This window comes from Phocoena phocoena, chromosome 20 (assembly GCF_963924675.1).
Source record: "Phocoena phocoena chromosome 20, mPhoPho1.1, whole genome shotgun sequence".
In the NCBI taxonomy this organism is placed as follows: domain Eukaryota; kingdom Metazoa; phylum Chordata; class Mammalia; order Artiodactyla; family Phocoenidae; genus Phocoena; species Phocoena phocoena.
Genome location: NC_089238.1, coordinates 12,932,638 through 12,955,068, shown reverse-complemented (window position 1 = coordinate 12,955,068; position 22,431 = coordinate 12,932,638). Strand labels below are relative to the sequence as shown.

The following is a 22,431-nucleotide window of genomic DNA, read 5'->3' as shown; positions in this document are numbered from 1 at the left end:
GAGCCCGCGAGCCACAACTACTGAGCCCGCGTGTCACAACTACTGAAGCCCACAAGCCTAGAGCCGGTGATCCGCAACAAGAGAAGCCACCGCAATGAGAAGCCCACACACTGCAATGAAGAGTACCCTGTGCATGCCGCAACTGGAGAAAGCCCGTGCACGGCAACAAAGACCCAATGCAGCTAGAAATAAATAAATTAATTAAATTAAAAAGAAATAAAAAAGATGCTGAGACAGGTGTGTCTCTGGGGTCAGACACACTGGTCTCCACTGGCAACACATTTCAGGTCCCGGGTGAGGAGGCGGAAGAGGTTGAACATGACAGAGGCTTCGAGGCAGTCCCGGGACTCCTGGGAGCAGAGGGGGATGGCTCAGTAGCTCCCACGTCTGGGCTCCCAGCTGAGCCCAGCCATCGGTTTCCCCTCCCCGGTCACTCACCTTCTTCGGGGCCTCCTGGAGCCGGTGCAGCCAGTGGTGGAGGCGGCCCCGGGGCCTGGGGCCTGCTGTGGGCCGAGCTGGGACCTGTGGACAGAGGAGGGTGGCGTTGAGGGTGTGAGGCAGGGCCTGGGACAGAGGGGCACGTACAGGTGGCCAGAGCCCAGACGCGGCCCGGGTGCCCCGAGCGCTCACGCAGGCCTGGAGCTTGGAGTGGATGTGGTGCAGCGTGTGAAGGGGCTGGTCCAGGATGTGATCCGGGGATGAGTTAGCCGTGGCCTCCAGGACGTTCAGTGTCAGGGCCAGCTCCGCCTCCAAGGCCACGGGGCGCTCCCACACCTGAGGAGGAGACAGAAGACAGGTGAGAGTTGCACGTGAGAGAGAACAGGCGAGGAGGCACAGGTGAGGGGGACAGAGGAAGGGACAGTGGAAGGTGAAAGTCGGGGTCAGGTGAGAGCCGATATGGTTGGCTGAGGGGAAGGGGTCAGGGGACGAGTGGGGAGGGCAGGGAGAGAAGGACATGAGGGAAGGAGGAGGTGAGGGGCCACCTGCAGAGCCGGAGCAGGGCGGGCAGGTGAGGGCAGGCAGGCCTGACTCCCCCAACTCACCTGCAGCTGCCTCAGGTCCCGGGTCCTGGGGAAGAGGCGGGAGCTGCAGTTCCAGTCCTTCTGCAAGAGCGACTCTTCCTAGAGAGCAAGGGCAAGGTCAGCCCACAGGGGGAGGGACGGAGGGAAGACCCCAGGGAGACTGGAGGATGGCCAACAACAGGAGGACGGGAGGTTGACTTCCAGAAGAACCGTAGAGGCACGTCCACCGCAGGAGGACAGGAGATCGCCCACCGCGGGGAGGGTGGAGGTCAGCCCAGTGCGGGGAGGGCAGGCCCACCTTCAGGCCAGGTAGCCTGGGAGCGCACAGAGGGAGGGGTGGAGGGTCGCCCACTGCAGGAGGGGTCGGGGGAGACTCACAAAGGCATCCTTGGCCCTCTTGAAGGCCTGCAGCGCTTGTGGGGACAGAGACTTGAACTGGGCCATGTGGCAGCCCCTTGCCCCTGGGAGGGCCCCGAGGGGTGAGGGCACAGGAACCGCTCCTGTCCTGCTCGGCGCCACGGTCATCAGCACCAGCACCAGCGTGCAGCCGGGGGCCACGTCTGTGTTAAGGAAGGACAGAAGGTGAGGGGAGGGAGGGCGTCGCGGCGGGGAGGGGGGAGGCTCTGGGGAGGCGAGGGTCCCAGACAATGATGTAGGGGCTGACCCAGCTTCATTCCTGCTCTCTGGTCTCTGCAGCAGACGGGGGATCGAGTGTCCGCTCTGAGGCTGCCGCCTGGGGTCTCTCAGTCTCCTCCGGCGTCTCTGACTTCAGCCTCCTTCTCTGGATCTCAGCTCGCTGCTCTGTCCGCGTCTCTGAACTTCCAGCTCCGTCTCAGGTGTAATTCCTGCCTGAGTTCCATGGCGCAGCTTTTAGCCTGTGCAGCTGGGCAATCCCAGCTGATGTAGGAAAAGTGAAAACACAGCTAGAGGCTGACACTGGCGACAGGGGAGGCGAGCGCTGGGAAAGCCCAGAGCGGGGCGGGGCCTGTGAGCCATGTGAGCTGCTCAGGGAAAGAGAAACTGACATGGATTCAGGTCCCATTTCACCTCCAAGAAAGTGAGTAAGGAAGTCAAAATCAGGGCTGGGGCAGCTTCAGCCCCACACGGAGGGTCTCCTGCGCCGGTGCCCAGGCTGATCTAGGACTGGGGTGGGGAGGGGACAGAGGGACTTCCTTTTTGGCAGAGGCCCCAGTACAGGGAGTAGAGGGAAAAGGCACCTGTAGGAGGTGTTGCCATGAAGAGCCTGGAACTTCCAAGAGGGAGGCTGTCTGGGAGACGGCAGAAGGTCCAGGGGTGCTGCTGCGGGTGGCAGGGAGAGGGAGAAAGGCAAAACACTCGCGAATTCAGAGAGGACACCAGCTGCTCCCTACCCTTCCCCACCTGGTACCGACAGAGGCAGCGTGGGGGAGGTCGGGAGCCTGCACCGACCTGCTCTCTGTCAGGCACACAAGGACCCAGGAATAGGAGGAGGTGCTATGAAATTGAGCTGTGACCAGTACTTCGGGGAAATCAGGTGGGGTTGAGAAAAATGCCTTCATTCATTCACCAAGTACCTATTTGCCCTCCTACCCCAGCTTTGGGTCAGACCCTGCTCAAGGTGCCAGGAGGAGAGCATTGCAAAAAGAAAAGACATGAAACAATCCTTCATGGGGCTTTTTACTAGAGAGAGGTACAAGACAGTACCTGTCTGGGACACGGGGATTAGGCGTGTGGTATGTATTACGTTAGGTAAAGTCAGATAACGGAAAATGAAAGAAGTGAAGCAGGGACGAGAGCAGAGTGCGAGAGGAAGTCTGTATTAATAAGGTAATGAAATGACATTTGAGGGAAGACCTAAAGGAAGTGAGGAAGGGAGGTCTGTGGAGATCTGAGGGGGAGCCTTCCAGGAAAAGGGAACAGTCAGTGGAAAAGAGAAACAGAGACACGCCCCTCCTTCTGTGAGCCTGTACATGTCTCACCCTGTTCACAGAGGCTCTGCCACAATATGGTTTGTCTTCTGTGTTGTTGTTGTTGTTGTTTTTGGCCGCGCTGCCTGCAGGATCTCAGTTCCCCGACCAGGGATTGATCCGGGCCCTCGGCAGTGAAAGCGCAGCGTCCTGACCACTCGAATGGCAGGGAATTCCCTCACAACGTGCTACTGAATACTCATGGTAGCACCAAGGACATCCTGTGCTTTGCCTACATTGCAAATACAGAGGAAACTGCAGGGACTCAGAGGGGTTAAGAGACTTGCCCAAGGTCATACAGCAAATAAGTGGTGAGGGCAGGATATTAACTGAGTTCTGTCTGACACCAGAGAGTAACCACTACACTCAACAGCCCCAGTGTAGCTACATCTCCTGACTCGGAGGTAATGGACGTCTCGAACAGAAGGTGTGGAGTCCTTTTGACTATTACTCCCACCCCCTCTTTCCCTCATTCATAATTCCAGGGAGAGGGTGGACCAAAGTCCTCATTTGGGAATGTCTCTGAGCTCTGATACGTAACGTTTTTTAGAAATTTTTTTATTGGAATATAATTGCTTTACAACGTTGCATTAGTTTCTGCTGTACAATGAAGTGAATCAGCCATATGTATGCCTATATCCCCTCCGTCCTGGACCTCATTCCCACGCCCCCACCCCACCCATCTAGGTCGTCACAGAGCACCGACCGAGCTGAGCTTCCTGTGCTCTAGAGCAGGTTCCCACTAGCTAGCTATTTTACGCCTGGTAGTGTATATATGTCAGTCCTACCCTCCCACTTCGTCCCACCCTCCCCTGCCCCAACTCTGTCCACATGTCCATTCTCTAGGTCCACGTCTCTATTCCTGCCCTGCAGATAGGTTCACCTGTAACAGCAGGTGGACTTCCCCTGGGGGTCCAGTGGGTAAGACTCTGTGCAGGGGGCCCGGGCTCTATCCGTGCTAGAGGAACTAGATCCTGCACGCATGCTGCAACTCAGACCCAGAGCAGCCAAAATAAATAAACATGTTTTTTGTTTTTTTGCTGTACGCGGGCCTCTCACTGTTGCGGCCTCTCCCGTTGCGGAGCACAGGCTCCGGATGCGCAGGCCCAGCGGCCATGGCTCACGGGCCCAGCCACTCCGCGGCAGGTGGGATCTTCCCGGACCGGGGCACGAACCCGTGTCCCCTGCATCGGCAGGCGGACTCTCAACCACTGCGCCACCAGGGAAGCCCAATAAACATGTTTTTTAAAAATAAAAGCAACAGCAGGGATGTGCCCAAGTCACCTACCAGTGTTCTTTCTGGTCAGTTTCTATTAATTGCATCGGCCTTACATCAGGGGAGGACACACTGCAACAACTGTGAATCCTGAAAATTGACAAATTATCTCAAAATCCCCCAACATCATACTGTTTCTCTTAGAAAGGAAGTTCAGGGGAGTGGTTAGGAGCATGGGAGCTGGAGCTAGACTCTGGGGCTCAAACCTGGCTCTGACCCTCTCTAGCTGTGTGACCTCGGCAAACAGGCTTTGCAGTTGGCCACGAAGATTGCCCATCCACAGATGCAGACAAATTATAAAAGTGCAATTGTTCTGCACTTACGTGTGTGATTATTTAATGGAGACCAATCATTAAGGCCATTCTGTGGCTTCAGCTGGAAGCTTCAGAAACATTATTTCAATGTATAGGACTCACTGCAAGGGAAGTATAACAATGCCATGGCATAAATGAGTAAACTGAGGCTCAGAGAGAAGTAATTTGCCCAGACACGCAACACTTAAGGGGCAGGGGCAGAACTGAAACTCAGGTCACCTGATTTCCCTGTCTCAGCATTTTGTGCTGAACAGCCCCCCTCAAGATGATCACGGAATAAACAACCCACAGAAATGCAAAAATAGTTAATAATTCGCAATTAATTAACAACAGAAGACAGAACGGCAAATACACACAGGAACTTCATAAATACAAAACACGTTTAAGTAACGGAATTCAAAAAACCACTTATCCAGAGGACTTTTAGCCCTTTCACTACCCAGTCCCTCAGGGAAAGAGACTTCCCCAGCGGGGACGTCCAAGAGTCACATACTCATGGACTCGCAAAGCGGGCACTGAAGGTTCAAAGCAGGGCTGGGGCCTGTCATGAGACAGGGCTGTTCCTGTAACCACAGAAGTAGAAACTGGTCCACGGTACGTGGTGGTCAGCGACCAAGGCGGACACGGACTCCAGTCTTTTCCTGCCGGCCCGGGCCCTGGAAGATCTTAGGGCAACGCATCCCGCGGAAATATCGCTGCTTCCGGGGGAACTCGTTGTGGTCTTTGGGAAAAGGGCGCCTCTGGCACCAGCGCCGGCGGGTCCAGGCCGAGAGACCCGCCTGGTCCGATGGGGTCACGGAGGAGGGCGGCGTCCGCAACCAGGCGCCCCCAGAGCTTCGGGTCCCAGGCGGAGCCGCGGCGGGATCACAGACAAGGACCCGAGTGCGCCACCAGCCGCAGGTCCCACGCGAGCAGGCGCAGGAGGTTGAAGATGACGGTGGCTTCGTGGCACCGAGGCGAGTCCTGCAGCCCGGGAAGGAGGCGGAGCGGGGCTGAGTCAGGGATCTCCTTCCCCGAAAGACCCCCCTCCAGACCCTCACGGCTCCAAGCCGGGCTCCCGTCTAGCCGCTTTCCCGCCTGCTCCACGCACAGCTGTGCGAGTTTGGGGACGCCTCCTGGGCCGCCGCAGGGACTTCCTCCGGGAGCCTGGCCGGACCAGCTCGAGCTGGAGGGAGAACAGGAGGTTAAGGAAGGCGGCGGGGAACCGAGCCTCCCCACCCCTCCCCCTCCCAGCCGCAGACCAAAGCCCGGATTTGGGGACACCGAGAGGACGTGAATCGTGTCTGCGCCCGTTTCTGGCCTCATGGGACAGATTCGCAGTCGGGGGGCCTGGCCTGGAGACCAGGGGCGCAGAGCGAGCCGGGAAGGGTGCGCGGCCAGGGCGCGGCGCACTCACGCAGGCCGCCACGTCCCGCCCCGCGGCCGCCAGCAGCTCCAGGGTCGGGCCGACGCCGGGGAACAGCTCGGGGCTCGGCAGGCTGCTCAGCACGTCCTGGGCGTCGGCGAGGCCGCGGGCCACCTGGCGGAGCAGCGCACGGGACTGCGGGCACCCGGCGGGAGTTAGACGGGACCGCGCGCCAGCCCGCGCTCCCCCACCCCACCCCACCCCCACCCCGCCCGCCGCCCTCGGGCCTCACGGAGGGCCGCGGAGGGTCCCTCCTCCGGCGGAACGAGCAGTTGCGCGGCCTCCAGCTCATCGTCTCTTCTTCCTGCGGGGCAAGGGCTGGGGTGACGAGGAGTCTCCTGGCAAGGGCCCCTGAAGCGCTGGGACGTCGGAGATTCCTGGACGTGGCTGGGAACTGGCCGGGACGGTTGTGCTTATCGTGTCCCGAACCAGGCAGCGCGCCTTTGGCTGAGTGGGGCTGAAAGGCACCTGCGCTCCCCGTAAGGAGCCTGTGCCCCGATGTGGAGCCGAGTCCGCCTGGAGGGGGCGCCCCTCTGTGACCCGCACCAAGGCCGTGCATGAGCTGACCACCCGGGCCTCCGGGAAGAGGTCGTGGTCACAATTGTGGACCCTGAAATCTGAGATGTGCCTGCTGGACGCTAGGACGCGAGGGCCCCTCGGGACAAAGTCTGGTGTCTCCGAGCCCGGTGGGCCCGGGGTCCAGGGTGTGGGGGCGTCTGAGCATCACTCACATAGCGGTCCCTCAGTGCCTTGATGGCCAGCAGCGCCCGGGGGTCCAGGGAGCGGTAGTGTGAGAGGAAGCGGCGCGGAGGCTCCACCACTTCGGGGTCCGCTGCCACGCCCACCGTCACCAAGACCCACAGCCCCACGGCCACCGCGGCTGCGCCACTCGGCCCCATCTCTGCTCCTGCAGGATGCGACGGACGTCAGCGAGCTCAAGGAGAAGGCCCCGAGTCCAAGCCCCTGCCTGTGGTTAGACTTGCAGGGGGACTGACGCTCAGAGCGTGGGCTGTGGACACACGCAGGGGAAGAGACAGGAGGGCCCCCTCCTACCCTCAGCCTCTCTCCTCTCACTCCTCACCTACAATGTGTCTCTGGTGCCTGGTGCTGCAGCAGGGCCTGCCTTCCACGGTCCTCTGGGTGGTGTCCAGAGTGGTGTCCACCTGGGACAGCGGCGCCTGCACCCTCCATGGTGGCTTTTAAGTGCCCAGCTGAGAATGGTGAGCAAGCGGGCTTCCCCGTGCAGGGTAAGCTTTCCCAACGTCATTGCTGGCCATTGAATAGCCCAGAAGGCTGCAGGCAGGGGTGTGAGGACTTTACCCACCTGTGGGCCAGTGCCAGCGATGACTCTACCCCAGCTCTCTGCCACCAGTTCTGGTCTCTGTCCCCTTCTGTATCCTCTCACTTTCTTTTCATCACCCTGGTTGTCCTTATCTGTGTTCTATAATAACAACCAGCCCTTATACAGTGCTTGGTGTTACTGGGCCCTGTTCTAAGTAACTGATATGTACACGTCTCATTTAATGCTCAAAAAATGACACTGCAAGAATTGTTCCACCTCCAGTGTAGAGATGGGATGACCGAGGTACAGTAAAGTGAAGGAACTTTTCCAAGACACACAGTCAGTAATTGGCAGAGGCAGAATTTGAACCCTCACTCAATCCAGCACCAAAGCCTGATCTCCAAGCCACAACTACCCCTAAACATCTGATTCAGTGCCTCCTTCTCTCTCTCCATTTCTGTCCTCATTTCATTCTGTTTCTCTTTTTTCCCTCTCTGTTTGCCTCCTCTTTTGTCTCTGTCTCTCTGGTCCTGTTTTTGTCTCTGTCGATAACTCCATCTGTCTATCATTCCTTTTTCTAGCAAACATTCAGGTCGGTGTCTCTCTGTCTCCATGTGTCTCAATCAGTCTCTTTGTTTTGCTTTAAAACTAAAATCTACTACTTTTCCTGATAAAATTAGCAAGGCAAGGTCATTGGATAAAGCTAAAAACCCACCTATAATTTCACCACACACCTGTCTTCCATCACCCCAGATCTGGAACAATTTTTCCAATGAGTAGAAATGTTACATATATTTATTTGTACATATGTTTTCTGATTATCGAAGTAACACATTTGTTATAAAGGTTCAGTCAGTAAAAAAATACCATTGGGACTTCCCTGGTGGCGCAGTGGCTAAGACTCTATGCTCCCAATGCAGGGGCCTGGGTTTGATCCCTGGTCAGGGAACTAGGTCCCACATGCATGCCGCAACTAAGGAGCCTGCCTGCTGCAACTAAGACCCGGTGGAACAAAATAAATAAATAAATATTTAAAAAAATACAACTTGGAGAGTAAAGAAAGTCTTTAATCCCACTTCCTGGAGGTAATCTTTTTCGCAGTTAGTTGCTAGTCCTCCTCTTTTTTCTTTTTTCTCTTTCTTTGAGCAACTTCTAAATTGGAACGCATCTGTATAGAGTTTGGTAGCCTGCTCTGTGTGTCTTACCATTACCTCTCATTTGCATTCGCCCACATCTTTAATTATACTGTATCAGTGAGGTCCCCTGCAGGAAACAGATGGCCTAATCAATGTAGGATAATCTGTGGTGGTTTAATATCAATGTGTTTACAAAGGGATTGGATGGTGAAGAGAACAGAGGAGGAGGAATGCAAGGCCTTGGGGCCCACCTGGATGAGGGTCTGTCATCCCTAGGCCTGAAGAAATGGGAGAAGGGAGGGAGTGGTTACCTTACCTGGGAAGGAGGGAGTCATGTACACAGGGGGAGGGACAGAGAAGTCATGATGCCCCTGTAGGGAGGAAGCCTGGGGAATAAATACTCTGACTTTACTCTCCTTCCCCACTCTCTGGCCCTACTGCTAAGCTCCCCATTGGCTGCACCTAACAGAAACCAAAGGCCAGCTTCCTGGGGCCCAGAGGAGGGTGGAGAAGTGGGAAGAGTGAACTTGGAGGGGCAAATGGGAGACATCCTGCATATACCACTGGTAAGGCTTCCATTGTAACAGGATTACTGAATAACCAATCCCCCATTGGTGGGCACTGATATTCTTTCCAGTCTTTTGTTAAAATCATGGATCTCAAGACTGTGGGAGAGAAAGGGAGTCATTTTTTCATTCTTTTTTTTTTTTTGCGCGGGCCTCTCACTGTTGTGGCCTCTCCCGCCGCCGACGCGCAGGCCCAGCGGCCATGGCTCACGGGCCCAGCTGCTCCGCGGCACGTGGGATCCTCCCAGACTGGGGCACGAACCCGCGTCCCCTGCATCGGCAGGCAGACTCCCAACGACTGCGCCACCAGGGAAGCCCTTTTTCACTCTTTTTATAGCGTCTTTCATAGGGCTGAGTATAAAATGTTTCCAATTCATCAACTTTTTTTCTTCCATGGATCGTGCTTTCAGTGTATATAAAAATCATCACCATGGTTCCCTAGATTTTCTCCTATACTATATTCTAGGAGTTTTATAATTCTGCACTTTACATTTAGGTCTATGATACATTTTAAGTTAATTTTTGTGAAATGGTCAAGGTCTGCGTCTAGCTTGGTTTGTTTATTTTTTTATTTATTCGCATGCGAATGTCCAGTTGTTTCAATACCATTTGTTGGAAGTCTATCCTTTCTTCATTGAATTGCATTTGCTCTTTTCTCAAAGATCAGTTGACTATATTTGTGTGGGTCTATTCCTGGGCTCTCTATTCTGTTCCATTGATTTGTCTATCCTTCTACTAATATCACACTGTCTTGATTACTGTAGCTTTATAGTAAGTCTTGATGTGAGAGAGTGTCAGTCCTCCAACTTTGTTCTTCTCTTTTAATACTGTGAAAGTTATTCTGGGTCTTTTGAATCTCTTATATAAACTTTCACTTTGTCAATATCCACAAATTAACTTGCTGGGATTTTGATTGGATTGCATTGAATCTATAGATTAAGTTGGGAAGAACCAACACCTTGACAATATTGAGTCTTCCTATCCATATTCATAGAATATTTCCATTTTTAGATATACTTTTATTTCTTTCATCAAAGTTTTATAGTTTTCCTCACACAGATTTTATTTATATTTTGTTGTATTTGTACTTAAGTATTTCATTTTTGGGGGAGCTGATGTAAATGGAATTTTAAATTTCAACTACAAACTGTTCACTGCTGTTATACAAGAAAGCAGTTATAGTTTTACAGTTATAGTTTTACAAGAAAGCAGTATAGTTTTTCATATTAATCTTGTATCCTGCAACCTTGCTATAATCACTTATTTGTTCAGAAATGTGTTTTTAAATACACAGGACTATTAAGAAAACCGATTATTTTGAAACACAGTTACCACAACATTAAAGTAACTTTGTGATAAGTAATACATATGTCTCTTTATTAATGAACTAAATACAAGACATAGCAGTAGGTTTAATAACTACTATACTGTTGAGGGAGTAATGGGAGTAAATGATTTTTCAAGATATGTGCCACAGGACTTCCCTGGTGGCGCAGTAGTTAAGAATCCACCTGCCAGTGCAGGGGACTATGGGTTCGAGCCCCGGTCCGGGAAGATACCCCATGCCGTGGAGCTACTAAGCCCGTGCGCCACAACTATGGAGCCTGCGCTCTAGAGCCCGAGAACCACAACTACTGAGGCCAAGTGCCACAACTACTGAAGCCCACGTGCCTAAAGCCCGTGCTCTGCAACAAGAGAAGCCACCCAGTGAGAAGCCCACGAACCGCAAAGAAGAGTAGACCCTGCTCGCCGCAACTAGAGAAAGCCCGCGCGCAGCAACAAAAACCTAAAGCAGCCAAAAATTAAAAAAAATAATAAAAAAAGATATGTGCCACATCTGTAATGTGTTAGGAAATATCTGTGGCTTCTTTTAGTGACAAAGTCACAGGTTCTGCTAATATTATTGTGGTTTGTTGCTTACATTCATAATGGAAAGAAATGCTCAATTTCAGTTTGAGGTCAGTGAAGATGGAGATGCAGCTTTTTCCCATGCAAGTTCACCCTCCCCTGAATCCTACTGTCCAGGAACTCCAGGTTAAGCTAGACCTGCAGTAGTTAAATAGAATGAAGCAGATCTATAGGCACCGACATGGAAAAATCTTCAAGACATATCACACAGTGAAAAAAGTAAATCGCTGAATAATATACATGGTGTGACACTCCTTGCATGTAGAAATACTCATACATACTAAAGCAATTCAGTGGAGAAAACTAGCCTTTTCAAAAAGTAGTGCTGGAGTAATTGGACCTCCATAGGCCAAAAAATGAACCTTGACCTAAACTTCACACTAAAATAGAAATTAACTCAATATGGATCATGGACTTAAATGTAAAATATAAAGCTATAAAACGTTTTGAAAAAGTTATGAAGAACATCTTGAGGATCTGGAGCAAGGCAAAGGGTTCTTAGGCTTGACACCAAGGGCTTAATCCATAAAGGGAAAATTGATCGACTGAATTTGATCCAAAACTTTTGCTATGTAAAAGACCATGTTAAGAAGATAGAAGAACGGGCTAAAGACTGGGAGAGAATACTTGCGAACCACCTATCTGATGAAGGACTACTATCTAGAATAGATAAAGAACTCTCAAAAATCAACAGTAGAAAAATTAAACAGTCCGTTTGGGAATGGGCAAAAGACATGAAGAGACATTTCACTGAAGAGTGAAAGATGGGAAATAAGTACATGAAAAGATGTCCAACATTGTTAGCCAACAAAGAGATGCACATTAAAACCACCATGAGATATCATTATACAGCCATCCGAATGCCTAAAAACAAATAAATAAATAAACACAGTCAAATGCTAACGAGGGTATGGAGAAATTGATCGCTTATTGCTGGTGTAAATGCAAAATGGTACAGCCCCTCTGGAAAATAGGGCTGGTAGTTTTTTACAAAATCTAAACATGCAACTACTATATGACCCAGCAATTGCATTCCTGGGCATTTTCCCAGAGAAATGAAGACTTACATTCCTACAAAATCTCGCACATGATTGTTTCTAGCAGCTTTATTTATAACAGCCAAAAAACAACCCAGACGTTCTTCAACAGGTAACTGTTTAAAAAAACCCCAAATGTAGTACATTCATACCACAGAACACCATTTAGCAATGAAAAGGAACAAACTTGATACACACAACTATCTGGGGATAAGATGTCCAGCACTGAGATTCATTCTGATTAGATTGGCTTAGGTCATATGCCCACCCCCAAATGCAATCACTGTGGCCAAGGAGGCTAACTGAGGTAAATGGCTGCAGCCAAGTCACATATGCCAACCCAGAGATGGGGGGTCAAGTCACCCTCCCCAAACCATTTTGATCTCCAGCTGAAATGGGGGGATGCTGGGATGAGTTGGGGAGAGGTAATGGAAGCCTGGAAAGTTTGCGCATGGACACATTGGCTGATCTCGTCTAGTGTCTCAGTAGAATTTCTCTCATGTTTTTTTCAGAGTACTTCTGCTTCAACCACTTTGATGTTTTTTAAAACCTCTATGCCTTTCAATAAGGAAAATATACACTGAAAGACAAAATAATTTTTTTCATATTAATGCTGAGGAAGACATACATGGGAAAAACAGCCATTACTTGCCTGTAATTATCAATATTTATTAATAAACTTTATAATTAATTAAAGGTGGTCTCATGTGGGAAACTTTGCTTTACTTGCCCAAAACATACCTTAACTATTCTGCACATGAATAGATCTGTCTATATAGGTGAGAAGTGGCAGAGCATCACCAGTAATAACCCAGACAGCCTGGGATCACATCTACAGGCTGTGTGAGCTTGGACAGACTCACGGCCTCAGTACCTCAGTTTCCTCATCTTATAAAACGTCAGCCAGTGAGAAGACCTACCTCACAGACTTGCTGGGGAGAATAAAGCAGTAAATACATGAGAAGAGCTTAAAGTGGAAGCCAAGCATACAGGAAGTGCTCAGTATGTACCAACTATAATTATTATTAACAGTGGTTGAGAAAAACATGTTTGCAATTCCAATTTTTAACAGCAAACGAAGAATGGTTTTATAATTGGTGAAGGAATACATATCATTTAATAACAGACTAAGGAAGCCAGAGAGAGTTTGTCTAAGTCCCAGATGAGGAAAGAAGCTGAGAAAACAGAAGGGAAGGATGTTTGTGCAGAGAAAGAGGAAAAAAAGACAGGGAGAGGAAGGATATAATGACAAGAGAGTGATTGAAGAGCAAGCATTAGAAACCCTAGTATGGGGACTTCCCTGGCAGTCCAGTGGTTAGGACTTCACCTTCCAATGCAGAGGGCGTGGGTTCAGTCCTTGGTTGGGGAGCGAAGATCTGACATGCCTCTTGGCCCTAAAAACCAAAACTTAAAACAGAAGCAATATTGTAACAAATTCAATAAAGACTTTTTAGAAAATGGTCCATATCAAAAAAAAAATCTTTAAAAAGAAAGAAAGAAACCCGAGTATGAACTCCTGACAGCAGGCACTTGTATGGGTACCTCTGCCAAGCTTGCAGCTTGCAGCCAAAGGAAAATGTGTGTTTTGAGTTCATTCCTAGAGTGCAAAAGAAAGACCGACACACAGAAAAGACACAAGGTGCAGAAAACAAACTTAGCAATTGGCTCAGGAGAGAGGGTTGAGCAGAGTCATCGCTGGCACTGGCCCACAGGTGGGTAAAGTCCTCACACCCCTGCCTGCAGCCTTCTGGGCTATTCAATGGCCAGCAATGACGTTGGGAAAGCTTACCCTGCACGGGGAAGCCCGCTTGCTCACCATTCTCAGCTGGGCACTTAAAAGCCACCATGGAGGGTGCAGGCGCCGCTGTCCCAGGTGGACACCACTCTGGACACCACCCAGAGGACCGTGGAAGGCAGGCCCTGCTGCAGCACCAGGCACCAGAGACACATTGTAGGTGAGGAGTGAGAGGAGAGAGGCTGAGGGTAGGAGGGGGCCCTCCTGTCTCTTCCCCTGCGTGTGTCCACAGCCCACGCTCTGAGCGTCAGTCCCTCTGCAAGTCTAACCACAGGCAGGGGCTTGGACTCGGGGCCTTCTCCTTGAGCTCGCTGACGTCCGTCGCATCCTGCAGGAGCAGAGATGGGGCCGAGTGGCGCAGCCGCGGTGGCCGTGGGGCTGTGGGTCTTGGTGACGGTGGGCGTGGCAGCGGACCCCGAAGTGGTGGAGCCTCCGCGCCGCTTCCTCTCACACTACCGCTCCCTGGACCCCCGGGCGCTGCTGGCCATCAAGGCACTGAGGGACCGCTATGTGAGTGATGCTCAGACGCCCCCACACCCTGGACCCCGGGCCCACCGGGCTCGGAGACACCAGACTTTGTCCCGAGGGGCCCTCGCGTCCTAGCGTCCAGCAGGCACATCTCAGATTTCAGGGTCCACAATTGTGACCACGACCTCTTCCCGGAGGCCCGGGTGGTCAGCTCATGCACGGCCTTGGTGCGGGTCACAGAGGGGCGCCCCCTCCAGGCGGACTCGGCTCCACATCGGGGCACAGGCTCCTTACGGGGAGCGCAGGTGCCTTTCAGCCCCACTCAGCCAAAGGCGCGCTGCCTGGTTCGGGACACGATAAGCACAACCGTCCCGGCCAGTTCCCAGCCACGTCCAGGAATCTCCGACGTCCCAGCGCTTCAGGGGCCCTTGCCAGGAGACTCCCCGTCACCCCAGCCCTTGCCCCGCAGGAAGAAGAGACGATGAGCTGGAGGCCGCGCAACTGCTCGTTCCGCCGGAGGAGGGACCCTCCGCGGCCCTCCGTGAGGCCCGAGGGCGGCGGGCGGGGTGGGGGTGGGGTGGGGTGGGGAGCGCGGGCTGGCGCGCGGTCCCGTCTAACTCCCGCCGGGTGCCCGCAGTCCCGTGCGCTGCTCCGCCAGGTGGCCCGCGGCCTCGCCGACGCCCAGGACGTGCTGAGCAGCCTGCCGAGCCCCGAGCTGTTCCCCGGCGTCGGCCCGACCCTGGAGCTGCTGGCGGCCGCGGGGCGGGACGTGGCGGCCTGCGTGAGTGCGCCGCGCCCTGGCCGCGCACCCTTCCCGGCTCGCTCTGCGCCCCTGGTCTCCAGGCCAGGCCCCCCGACTGCGAATCTGTCCCATGAGGCCAGAAACGGGCGCAGACACGATTCACGTCCTCTCGGTGTCCCCAAATCCGGGCTTTGGTCTGCGGCTGGGAGGGGGAGGGGTGGGGAGGCTCGGTTCCCCGCCGCCTTCCTTAACCTCCTGTTCTCCCTCCAGCTCGAGCTGGTCCGGCCAGGCTCCCGGAGGAAGTCCCTGCGGCGGCCCAGGAGGCGTCCCCAAACTCGCACAGCTGTGCGTGGAGCAGGCGGGAAAGCGGCTAGATGGGAGCCCGGCTTGGAGCCGTGAGGGTCTGGAGGGGGGTCTTTCGGGGAAGGAGATCCCTGACTCAGCCCCGCTCCGCCTCCTTCCCGGGCTGCAGGACTCGCCTCGGTGCCACGAAGCCACCGTCATCTTCAACCTCCTGCGCCTGCTCGCGTGGGACCTGCGGCTGGTGGCGCACTCGGGTCCTTGTCTGTGATCCCGCCGCGGCTCCGCCTGGGACCCGAAGCTCTGGGGGCGCCTGGTTGCGGACGCCGCCCTCCTCCGTGACCCCATCGGACCAGGCGGGTCTCTCGGCCTGGACCCGCCGGCGCTGGTGCCAGAGGCGCCCTTTTCCCAAAGACCACAACGAGTTCCCCCGGAAGCAGCGATATTTCCGCGGGATGCGTTGCCCTAAGATCTTCCAGGGCCCGGGCCGGCAGGAAAAGACTGGAGTCCGTGTCCGCCTTGGTCGCTGACCACCACGTACCGTGGACCAGTTTCTACTTCTGTGGTTACAGGAACAGCCCTGTCTCATGACAGGCCCCAGCCCTGCTTTGAACCTTCAGTGCCCGCTTTGCGAGTCCATGAGTATGTGACTCTTGGACGTCCCCGCTGGGGAAGTCTCTTTCCCTGAGGGACTGGGTAGTGAAAGGGCTAAAAGTCCTCTGGATAAGTGGTTTTTTGAATTCCGTTACTTAAACGTGTTTTGTATTTATGAAGTTCCTGTGTGTATTTGCCGTTCTGTCTTCTGTTGTTAATTAATTGCGAATTATTAACTATTTTTGCATTTCTGTGGGTTGTTTATTCCGTGATCATCTTGAGGGGGGCTGTTCAGCACAAAATGCTGAGACAGGGAAATCAGGTGACCTGAGTTTCAGTTCTGCCCCTGCCCCTTAAGTGTTGCGTGTCTGGGCAAATTACTTCTCTCTGAGCCTCAGTTTACTCATTTATGCCATGGCATTGTTATACTTCCCTTGCAGTGAGTCCTATACATTGAAATAATGTTTCTGAAGCTTCCAGCTGAAGCCACAGAATGGCCTTAATGATTGGTCTCCATTAAATAATCACACACGTAAGTGCAGAACAATTGCACTTTTATAATTTGTCTGCATCTGTGGATGGGCAATCTTCGTGGCCAACTGCAAAGCCTGTTTGCCGAGGTCACACAGCTAGAGAGGGTCAGAGCCAGGTTTGAGCCCCAGAGTCTAGCTCCAGCTCCCATGCTCCTAACCACTCCCCTGAACTTCCTTTCTAAGAGAAACAGTATGATGTTGGGGGATTTTGAGATAATTTGTCAATTTTCAGGATTCACAGTTGTTGCAGTGTGTCCTCCCCTGATGTAAGGCCGATGCAATTAATAGAAACTGACCAGAAAGAACACTGGTAGGTGACTTGGGCACATCCCTGCTGTTGCTTTTATTTTTAAAAAACATGTTTATTGGGCTTCCCTGGTGGCGCAGTGGTTGAGAGTCCGCCTGCCGATGCAGGGGACACGGGTTCGTGCCCCGGTCCGGGAAGATCCCACCTGCCGCGGAGTGGCTGGGCCCGTGAGCCATGGCCGCTGGGCCTGCGCATCCGGAGCCTGTGCTCCGCAACGGGAGAGGCCGCAACAGTGAGAGGCCCGCGTACAGCAAAAAAACAAAAAACATGTTTATTTATTTTGGCTGCTCTGGGTCTGAGTTGCGGCATGCGTGCAGGATCTAGTTCCTCTAGCACGGATAGAGCCCGGGCCCCCTGCACAGAGTCTTACCCACTGGACCCCCAGGGGAAGTCCACCTGCTGTTACAGGTGAACCTATCTGCAGGGCAGGAATAGAGACGTGGACCTAGAGAATGGACATGTGGACAGAGTTGGGGCAGGGGAGGGTGGGACGAAGTGGGAGGGTAGGACTGACATATATACACTACCAGGCGTAAAATAGCTAGCTAGTGGGAACCTGCTCTAGAGCACAGGAAGCTCAGCTCGGTCGGTGCTCTGTGACGGCCTAGATGGGTGGGGTGGGGGCGTGGGAATGAGGTCCAGGACGGAGGGGATATAGGCATACATATGGCTGATTCACTTCATTGTACAGCAGAAACTAATGCAACGTTGTAAAGCAATTATATTCCAATAAAAAAATTTCTAAAAAATGTTACGTATCAGAGCTCAGAGACATTCCCAAATGAGGACTTTGGTCCACCCTCTCCCTGGAATTATGAATGAGGGAAAGAGGGGGTGGGAGTAATAGTCAAAAGGACTCCACACCTTCTGTTCGAGACGTCCATTACCTCCGAGTCAGGAGATGTAGCTACACTGGGGCTGTTGAGTGTAGTGGTTACTCTCTGGTGTCAGACAGAACTCAGTTAATATCCTGCCCTCACCACTTATTTGCTGTATGACCTTGGGCAAGTCTCTTAACCCCTCTGAGTCCCTGCAGTTTCCTCTGTATTTGCAATGTAGGCAAAGCACAGGATGTCCTTGGTGCTACCATGAGTATTCAGTAGCACGTTGTGAGGGAATTCCCTGCCATTCGAGTGGTCAGGACGCTGCGCTTTCACTGCCGAGGGCCCGGATCAATCCCTGGTCGGGGAACTGAGATCCTGCAGGCAGCGCGGCCAAAAACAACAACAACAACAACACAGAAGACAAACCATATTGTGGCAGAGCCTCTGTGAACAGGGTGAGACATGTACAGGCTCACAGAAGGAGGGGCGTGTCTCCGTTTCTCTTTTCCACTGACTGTTCCCTTTTCCTGGAAGGCTCCCCCTCAGATCTCCACAGACCTCCCTTCCTCACTTCCTTTAGGTCTTCCCTCAAATGTCATTTCATTACCTTATTAATACAGACTTCCTCTCGCACTCTGCTCTCGTCCCTGCTTCACTTCTTTCATTTTCCGTTATCTGACTTTACCTAACGTAATACATACCACACGCCTAATCCCCGTGTCCCAGACAGGTACTGTCTTGTACCTCTCTCTAGTAAAAAGCTCCATGAAGGATTGTTTCATGTCTTTTCTTTTTGCAATGCTCTCCTCCTGGCACCTTGAGCAGGGTCTGACCCAAAGCTGGGGTGGGAGGGCAAATAGGTACTTGGTGAATGAATGAAGGCATTTTTCTCAACCCCACCTGATTTCCCCGAAGTACTGGTCACAGCTCAATTTCATAGCACCTCCTCCTATTCCTGGGTCCTTGTGTGCCTGACAGAGAGCAGGTCGGTGCAGGCTCCCGACCTCCCCCACGCTGCCTCTGTCGGTACCAGGTGGGGAAGGGTGGGGAGCAGCTGGTGTCCTCTCTGAATTCGCGAGTGTTTTGCCTTTCTCCCTCTCCCTGCCACCCGCAGCAGCACCCCTGGACCTTCTGCCGTCTCCCAGACAGCCTCCCTCTTGGAAGTTCCAGGCTCTTCATGGCAACACCTCCTACAGGTGCCTTTTCCCTCTACTCCCTGTACTGGGGCCTCTGCCAAAAAGGAAGTCCCTCTGTCCCCTCCCCACCCCAGTCCTAGATCAGCCTGGGCACCGGCGCAGGAGACCCTCCGTGTGGGGCTGAAGCTGCCCCAACCCTGATTTTGACTTCCTTACTCACTTTCTTGGAGGTGAAATGGGACATGAATCCATGTCAGTTTCTCTTTCCCTGAGCAGCTCACATGGCTCACAGGCCCCGCCCCGCTCTGGGCTTTCCCAGCGCTCGCCTCCCCTGTCGCCAGTGTCAGCCTCTAGCTGTGTTTTCACTTTTCCTACATCAGCTGGGATTGCCCAGCTGCACAGGCTAAAAGCTGCGCCATGGAACTCAGGCAGGAATTACACCTGAGACGGAGCTGGAAGTTCAGAGACGCGGACAGAGCAGCGAGCTGAGATCCAGAGAAGGAGGCTGAAGTCAGAGACGCCGGAGGAGACTGAGAGACCCCAGGCGGCAGCCTCAGAGCGGACACTCGATCCCCCGTCTGCTGCAGAGACCAGAGAGCAGGAATGAAGCTGGGTCAGCCCCTACATCATTGTCTGGGACCCTCGCCTCCCCAGAGCCTCCCCCCTCCCCGCCGCGACGCCCTCCCTCCCCTCACCTTCTGTCCTTCCTTAACACAGACGTGGCCCCCGGCTGCACGCTGGTGCTGGTGCTGATGACTGTGGCGCCGAGCAGGACAGGAGCGGTTCCTGTGCCCTCACCCCTCGGGGCCCTCCCAGGGGCAAGGGGCTGCCACATGGCCCAGTTCAAGTCTCTGTCCCCACAAGCGCTGCAGGCCTTCAAGAGGGCCAAGGATGCCTTTGTGAGTCTCCCCCGACCCCTCCTGCAGTGGGCGACCCTCCACCCCTCCCTCTGTGCGCTCCCAGGCTACCTGGCCTGAAGGTGGGCCTGCCCTCCCCGCACTGGGCTGACCTCCACCCTCCCCGCGGTGGGCGATCTCCTGTCCTCCTGCGGTGGACGTGCCTCTACGGTTCTTCTGGAAGTCAACCTCCCGTCCTCCTGTTGTTGGCCATCCTCCAGTCTCCCTGGGGTCTTCCCTCTGTCCCTCCCCCTGTGGGCTGACCTTGCCCTTGCTCTCTAGGAAGAGTCGCTCTTGCAGAAGGACTGGAACTGCAGCTCCCGCCTCTTCCCCAGGACCCGGGACCTGAGGCAGCTGCAGGTGAGTTGGGGGAGTCAGGCCTGCCTGCCCTCACCTGCCCGCCCTGCTCCGGCTCTGCAGGTGGCCCCTCACCTCCTCCTTCCCTCACGTCCTTCTCTCCCTGCCCTCCCCACTCGTCCCCTGACCCCTTCCCCTCAGCCAACCATATCGGCTCTCACCTGACCCCGACTTTCACCTTCCACTGTCCCTTCCTCTGTCCCCCTCACCTGTGCCTCCTCGCCTGTTCTCTCTCACGTGCAACTCTCACCTGTCTTCTGTCTCCTCCTCAGGTGTGGGAGCGCCCCGTGGCCTTGGAGGCGGAGCTGGCCCTGACACTGAACGTCCTGGAGGCCACGGCTAACTCATCCCCGGATCACATCCTGGACCAGCCCCTTCACACGCTGCACCACATCCACTCCAAGCTCCAGGCCTGCGTGAGCGCTCGGGGCACCCGGGCCGCGTCTGGGCTCTGGCCACCTGTACGTGCCCCTCTGTCCCAGGCCCTGCCTCACACCCTCAACGCCACCCTCCTCTGTCCACAGGTCCCAGCTCGGCCCACAGCAGGCCCCAGGCCCCGGGGCCGCCTCCACCACTGGCTGCACCGGCTCCAGGAGGCCCCGAAGAAGGTGAGTGACCGGGGAGGGGAAACCGATGGCTGGGCTCAGCTGGGAGCCCAGACGTGGGAGCTACTGAGCCATCCCCCTCTGCTCCCAGGAGTCCCGGGACTGCCTCGAAGCCTCTGTCATGTTCAACCTCTTCCGCCTCCTCACCCGGGACCTGAAATGTGTTGCCAGTGGAGACCAGTGTGTCTGACCCCAGAGACCCACCTGCAATGTGTCTCAGCATCTTCGATATTATTTATGTGTCAAAACCTTTTTTAATTTATTGCCTCCAAGTCACTTTTTTTATATTTATGTGTGTGATTTCTCAAGCTCAGACCCCATAAAATGTTTATTTTTCTACTTTTTATAAAAACTGTACAAATAAACAATGAAGAAATGATGCTGTTTTTGGTGTGGGACTGTGTGTGTGTGTGTGTGTGTGTGTTGGTTTTTCTTTGCTGCCATAACAAATTCTCACAAACTGAGCCTCACAACACAACACAAATTCATTATCTTACGTTTCTGCGGGTCAGAAATCTGGGTGGGCTCAGCTAATTTCCCTGCTGTGGGTCTCACAAGGCTGATCGAAGTGTCGCTGGCTAGATTGTTTCGGAGGCTCTGTGCAGGATCCTCTTCCAGACTCATTTAAGTTGTTGGCAGAATTCTGTTCCTTGCGCTTGTCAGACTGAGATCCCTTTTCCTTGCTGGCTGTGAGGGCCCATCCTTAGCTCTTTGCAACTTCTTTCTGGTCCCTGCACATTGACCCTACATCCCAGAGTCTGTAATGGTGAGTCAAATCCTTCTCATGCTTGGAATCCCTCTCATTTCTCCTGCCACATTTCTCTTCTACCTCCAGCCTGAGAAAGTTCTCTGCTCTTAAGAACTCGTGTGTTTAGACCAGGTCCACTCAGGGAATCCAGGATAATCTCTCTCTTTTAGAGTCCATAAATCTTAATTACATCTGCAAAGTCCCTTTGGCATGTAACAGAGGATATTCATAGGTCTGAGATTGCGGGTTGGCATCTTTGGGGGCCATAATTCATCCTCCCACAGTATGTGTGTGGTGGTATGATGGTGTCATTAGATTGCATTCTGTTATAAGTAAAGTAATATTAACTCAAAGTGCCTTAATAATGAGAACATTTATTATTGTACAGGATGAGAAATCTCAAACAGCAGGGTCCATTTAAGCTGAGCTTCCGGTATGGCTCCCAGATCACATGTAGCCACCGTGCACTTGAAAGGTAACTAGTACAAGCCAAGCTGTGCTCTAAGAATAAAATATCCTTCAGAATTTAACGACTTCTTATTTTTCTTATTTTTCTTTTTTCAGATGTTGCCTGCCTCATTTCTCCACTGTATGCTTACTATTTTTTCTCTTTGTAGTTAATAAGGATGTGGAGAGAGTTTGAGACCATGTAAATTCCTGTTACTTCTCAAACTCTGACCTATTCATTTTAGCATCCATTGTTGGAGTTTGCCTTACAGTTACTATTATGACCATTACCAAATAGTGAGCCTCTAATGTCATCATTCTTTCCACATTTCTTAGTCGACATTCTACTGTTAGGAAGAGCTTTCCTCCCCTTCCTGATTCATGTATTTACCAATGGCTTTATATCAACATGGACTCATGAGTTATTATTTTATAATTGTAGTTCTTTACTATCATTTATCGTGATGATCAAGTTGTCCCAGATGAGGCCAATGGGAACCTTTTCAAGAGGGCTCATGTCCTTTTGATGTGTCCCCATCATTTGTTGAGCACCTCCTCGCTTTCTGGTATCAGATTCCCAGGCTCCTTTTGTAATTTTCCTGCCTCATCTCTGTAACTCTGGCCATTTCCCCAAGGAGCTCTGGTTCCTTTTAGTGGAGGACAGTATTTAGAAACCAAGACCTGGGTGAACTGATTGCTACAAGGATATCATTGCTTCTATACTCTCTCAGTGGATAGAGCTAGGAAACAGATGTGTGTACATCTGTGTGTACAGATACAGATCTGT

The 22,431-nt window shown here is 52.9% G+C and overlaps 4 protein-coding genes across 4 annotated transcripts; 2 read left to right on the top strand and 2 right to left on the bottom strand.

Moving 5' to 3' along the window:
• Window positions 1-251: 251 nt before the first annotated feature.
• Window positions 252-1,696, bottom strand: LOC136141528 (interferon lambda-3-like). Its single transcript, XM_065899720.1, has 6 exons — window positions 1,687-1,696; window positions 1,401-1,582; window positions 1,044-1,121; window positions 631-774; window positions 439-522; window positions 252-350 (listed from the first exon to the last, which is right to left on the bottom strand). Exons 1-6 carry the CDS (start codon window positions 1,694-1,696, stop codon window positions 252-254), a joined length of 597 nt encoding a protein of 198 aa, XP_065755792.1.
• Window positions 1,697-5,422: 3,726 nt separating this feature from the next.
• On the bottom strand, window positions 5,423-6,862 carry LOC136141349 (interferon lambda-4-like). Its single transcript, XM_065899537.1, has 5 exons — window positions 6,695-6,862; window positions 6,196-6,267; window positions 5,955-6,098; window positions 5,649-5,723; window positions 5,423-5,521 (listed from the first exon to the last, which is right to left on the bottom strand). Exons 1-5 carry the CDS (start codon window positions 6,860-6,862, stop codon window positions 5,423-5,425), a joined length of 558 nt encoding a protein of 185 aa, XP_065755609.1.
• A 7,167-nt stretch (window positions 6,863-14,029) lies between these two features.
• LOC136141298 (interferon lambda-4-like) lies at window positions 14,030-15,468 on the top strand. The gene is made up of 5 exons (XM_065899490.1): window positions 14,030-14,197; window positions 14,625-14,696; window positions 14,793-14,936; window positions 15,168-15,242; window positions 15,370-15,468. The coding sequence occupies exons 1-5, from the start codon at window positions 14,030-14,032 to the stop codon at window positions 15,466-15,468; spliced, it is 558 nt and encodes a 185-aa protein (XP_065755562.1).
• Window positions 15,469-15,652: 184 nt separating this feature from the next.
• On the top strand, window positions 15,653-20,639 carry LOC136140241 (interferon lambda-3-like). The gene is made up of 6 exons (XM_065898320.1): window positions 15,653-15,719; window positions 19,246-19,490; window positions 19,770-19,847; window positions 20,117-20,260; window positions 20,369-20,452; window positions 20,541-20,639. The coding sequence occupies exons 1-6, from the start codon at window positions 15,653-15,655 to the stop codon at window positions 20,637-20,639; spliced, it is 717 nt and encodes a 238-aa protein (XP_065754392.1).
• Window positions 20,640-22,431: the final 1,792 nt, after the last annotated feature.

Bases quoted from the DNA above. Each gene is read 5' to 3' on its own strand.
- LOC136141528 (XM_065899720.1), bottom strand. The intron at 523-630 runs GTGAGCGCTCGG...CTCTGTCCACAG, and splicing joins ACTCCAAGCTCCAGGCCTGC to GTCCCAGCTCGGCCCACAGC. The intron at 351-438 runs GTGAGTGACCGG...CTCTGCTCCCAG, and splicing joins TCCAGGAGGCCCCGAAGAAG to GAGTCCCGGGACTGCCTCGA.
- LOC136141349 (XM_065899537.1), bottom strand. From the start codon at position 6,862: ATGGGGCCGAGTGGCGCAGCCGCGGTGGCCGTGGGGCTGTGGGTCTTG. The intron at 6,099-6,195 runs GTGAGGCCCGAG...GGGTGCCCGCAG, and splicing joins GGGACCCTCCGCGGCCCTCC to TCCCGTGCGCTGCTCCGCCA. The intron at 5,522-5,648 runs GTGCGTGGAGCA...CCCGGGCTGCAG, and splicing joins GTCCCCAAACTCGCACAGCT to GACTCGCCTCGGTGCCACGA.
- LOC136141298 (XM_065899490.1), top strand. From the start codon at position 14,030: ATGGGGCCGAGTGGCGCAGCCGCGGTGGCCGTGGGGCTGTGGGTCTTG. The intron at 14,198-14,624 runs GTGAGTGATGCT...CTTGCCCCGCAG, and splicing joins AGGCACTGAGGGACCGCTAT to GAAGAAGAGACGATGAGCTG. The intron at 14,937-15,167 runs GTGAGTGCGCCG...TTCTCCCTCCAG, and splicing joins GGCGGGACGTGGCGGCCTGC to CTCGAGCTGGTCCGGCCAGG.
- LOC136140241 (XM_065898320.1), top strand. From the start codon at position 15,653: ATGCGTTGCCCTAAGATCTTCCAGGGCCCGGGCCGGCAGGAAAAGACT. The intron at 15,720-19,245 runs GTCGCTGACCAC...TCGCCTCCCCAG, and splicing joins TGGAGTCCGTGTCCGCCTTG to AGCCTCCCCCCTCCCCGCCG. The intron at 20,261-20,368 runs GTGAGCGCTCGG...CTCTGTCCACAG, and splicing joins ACTCCAAGCTCCAGGCCTGC to GTCCCAGCTCGGCCCACAGC.